This window comes from Vigna unguiculata, chromosome 3, assembly GCF_037176805.1.
Source record: "Vigna unguiculata cultivar grain cowpea cultivar isolate G323 ecotype 2 chromosome 3, ASM3717680v1, whole genome shotgun sequence".
Taxonomy (NCBI): Eukaryota; Viridiplantae; Streptophyta; class Magnoliopsida; order Fabales; family Fabaceae; genus Vigna; species Vigna unguiculata.
The window spans coordinates 1,220,066-1,223,919 of record NC_140794.1 but is presented as its reverse complement, the minus strand read 5'-3'; the positions used below and the strand labels follow the sequence as shown (position 1 = coordinate 1,223,919).

Below are 3,854 nucleotides of genomic sequence, written 5' to 3'. Positions count from 1 at the left end.
TGAGTTTATGTTAAGAAGTGTGTATTGAGGAGGATAATATATGAGTTGTTGGAGTCAAACCTGGATATGTCAATATACAATGTTGAATATATCCTGCTAAACATTCTTATTTGTTAACTTCTTACAAGATAATGTATATGTATGCTGCTGTAAATTCAATAAATGTCTTATAATCTGTAGACAGTTAGGCCTGTCATGGCTTCTGCATTATTTTCTCTATTTATTTCTCTCTAAGACTATGTATGGTTTTATTCAACTTCATCTGTGACAACCTTGTTCATTCTTTTTTGGATTCAACACTTTATTTGTCTCTGATCTTCTACCTTCAAAATGCATCAACAACATAAACATTCTCTGAATTCCAGGAACCACAATCCATGTTTCCACATGTCTGTTATTTGAATTTGTAGGGTGGCTCCATTTTCTTTAATCTAACATCACAGAAGAGTGTCATGCATATTCCTTCTGTGCAATTAACTATTCTAAAAATCCAATCCAATCTGGTGAGTCAATGTGAGGGAAAGAAAAGTGGTGTGGAATAATCTCTCTGAAGTTTCCCTTCCATGATTCTCACTTTGCTCATCTTCTCCTCACACCAGTGCAACTGTTCTTCACTCAATTCACTCATCCTTAAAACCCTTGACACCACTTTTAGGTCTGTCAGAGCCATCAAAATATCCATATCCTTTTCCACCTTTAACTTTCTCTTCCTCAAGCATTTCCCTGCATGGTTAAGATCCTTAACCTTCACCCTCTTCTGTATATTAGGTGGACACAAACACATGTGTCAGAAAACTAAATTAAAAATAAATGTTGAAGAAGAATTGATTTGAAATTTAGATCTTGCCTTTTGGTTAACCTTCTTCATTAGTCTGAGTAGTGTTGGATCAACTGTGCCTCTTTGGTTTCTCCTAAAGTAGGCTGCAAGGATCTGACAGGGTTTCTCTTTATCATTCTTTAGAAAATTCATGAATGTTTTGATCCCATCCTCCATTATCTTCAGAAATGAAGCTGATGATATTTTGCATTGAAAACCACCATCCTTCTGATCCTCCTCCAAATCTTTTTTAATAAAATTAACAAAAGTATATAATTATTTTACCTTATACTTATGACATGAGATGTACTTGTATTAGAGGAATGAAAACTACTATCCATACCTTGATATTCTGGCACTAGGAGCAATTTAGGTGCCAAAAGTCTCATTCTAGCATAGATTTCTGGTCTTCTACCGTGCTCATAAGGCTCATTCTCAATGTATCTCTGTAACAAAACCTGAAACTGCTGGAATTGTTGAGCAACTGTGGCAGAACAACCTGTGTCATTGTCCTGGCGTGAGGCATGTTTGGAACGAAAATTTTTGTAGTTCCAACTAAGGGCTTCCCATGTCAAACAAATTTGTGCCACGTATGCAGCCTCTAGTTCACGATATGGGTTGTGACCAACATCAGCAGGTTTCTTATTTATAGTCTGAAACTTGTACACGATACGCTCTGACATTGATCTTGGAGACATTTGAATGGACCTTAATGACTCTGAAAAATTGAATTACAAGTGTGTAACAAAATGTGTATGTCCTAATAATTTTGCTCATAAATAATGCACTTGGAATTAGGAAATGGTTGTTACCTGTTTCATGAAGTTTCTGTGCACTGATTCTGTCTAGAATTGCCATTTCTTCATCATATTTTTGGAACAATGTGTATGATTCCCACTTGGGGCAACTTCTTCTGGATGAAGAAGAAAATGCATCTTCAGTCTCGGAATCCCTGCAATTGATGGAGCTTTTCCATTTAGAGGACTCGTCATCCTTCTCTTCAACCATCAACTTCTTACTCTGCAGCTGGGTAGAAGCAAAAACAAAGAATCTCTCATCCCTTGCAAGGTTTGGCTCTTGCACCTTCTTGTTTCTAATAATTTCAACGCTAACGTGATCATCTGCATAAAGTAACTAACATCAGAAACTTTACCTTGTAGAAATGGAGCATGTAAGAGTATCACCACAACTATAATCTTAAAGATGGATTTAGGCCTAACTCAACGAAAAACTGGTTTCATAAGGTTTACATTTACCAATGAATATCTCGAATTTAAACTTTGCATGATTGATAGCAAGTCATCTGATAAGCTTGAAAAAGTTAGAATTGGAGTTTAACTAAATCCAAAAGTTATATATATATATAATGTTTTTTTACCATAACACTGATATAAAATGGTGATACGTAAGGAGATACCGTCATGGGTTTTTTTTCCTTTGTAAGCGTTTTGGGTAGAATTTGGAACAGAATCAGAATCTCTTGCTGTAAAGTCTTCTTCAACCGTTTCTGCCTCTTCTTTGTCGAAGTCAGAGACTTGTGGAGACTTATGGAGAGACAACGTTTCAGAATAATGTTTTTCTTCCGACTCTTCATTCAAGCTCTCTCTGGGGCTTATGAACTCTTCAGAATAAGAGTGAGTCCTTTGATGCCTCTCATTGTGCACAAACACAGGAACTTCTTTCCCACAAGTGATGTTCTCTCCCTCGGTGGAATCAACACAAGAATACCCTTCTTGAGTATCTTCTTCTTCTTCTTCTTCATCCTCGGTGTACACATATTCATATTCTTGATCCCTGGTGCATAGAAAGAAAAAAGGAACAAGTGAGAGTGCGAAGGCAGAAGAAAATGTGTAGTGAAGAGAATAGAGAATAGAGAAATGGAGAAGACCTTTGGATGAAGGGGTATCTGCCTGTGAAGGTTAAGAAGGTGAGAAGGAAAATGGCAGAGGAGAAGAGAAGGAGAAATAGAAGGTGAAGAGGGTTTGAGACATTGTAGAATAGTTTAAGAAGTGCGTCTTGTTTGGGACATAGCAGCATTTTCTTTGTGGTGGCTCCAAAGTGAGCTTCAGAGGACTCCACCACTTAGCAAAGCAAGTTCTTTATTAAGTGGCCTTGAGTTGCTTTCGTAATATGTATCCTTCTAGGTCAACAATAACAAATCTCAAATGTCAAAATCTCTAATATCCCCCAAATGGTTATAAGCCCTAAGCACCAAGCACAAACCTGTCGTCAAGTTCACATGCTTTAGAATCTCTTCTTTCTTACAACAACATCTACGAGTCTTCTAGCAGGAGCATAGCATGCAAATTGTAATATTATTTTATCAAGGGTTTTTTTACATATCTTGAGACAAAATTGTCCGGAATTACAAAAATAGACAAATCAAAAATATTGTAATGTGTAAGCTATTATTATGTAATATTTTTGAATTAAATAACGCAAGGGGTATAATATTTATTCTACTTTTAATGAATAAAGTACCCAGGTAACGTTTTGTTGTGTGTATTTGAAGTAGAAAATCCCAGTGTAAGAGGTCCTTTTTGGTAGAAGAACAAAAAGCAAAAGAAGAGACCAAAACCGAGGCACACGCATAGGTAGACAAACATGAAGTGCACTTTATTAAAGAATTACATCACAAGACAATCTTGGAGAAGAAGTACTTCGAATTCATACATTGTTTAACTCGATAGATATTGTTTCTGAGTTCTGATTCTTCCTATTCCAAAACAGGAAATAGTTTTTTTTTTTATTGTTTAATATTATTCCTTACCTATTGATTGAATAAAGATCCATTTGGGAAAAGATAATAGCGTTGGGTGTGTCACTTGCGAATTCTTGTGCCAATGCTCTCTTTATTGATCCTTGTCTTTAACGTGGTTACTAAGATTGCAGGTTGCAGAAGGAAAAAGTGATATTAATTAATTATATGATTATTATTTAGAGTTTACCCAACCTATTTGTTGTTATCTAATGCACAATAACTTCAAGAAACATATAATTGGAAAAAAAAATTGAGTTACTTAGTTGATCAAATATC

General features: G+C 35.7%; 1 protein-coding gene across 1 annotated transcript; it reads right to left on the bottom strand.

The window, feature by feature from the left end:
* Positions 1–2,981, bottom strand: LOC114177316 (uncharacterized). The gene is made up of 6 exons (XM_028062605.2): positions 2,706–2,981; positions 2,235–2,611; positions 1,630–1,938; positions 1,161–1,535; positions 848–1,062; positions 1–757 (listed from the first exon to the last, which is right to left on the bottom strand). Exons 1-6 carry the CDS (start codon positions 2,852–2,854, stop codon positions 509–511), a joined length of 1,674 nt encoding a protein of 557 aa, XP_027918406.2. The 5' UTR covers positions 2,855–2,981; the 3' UTR covers positions 1–508.
* Positions 2,982–3,854: the final 873 nt, after the last annotated feature.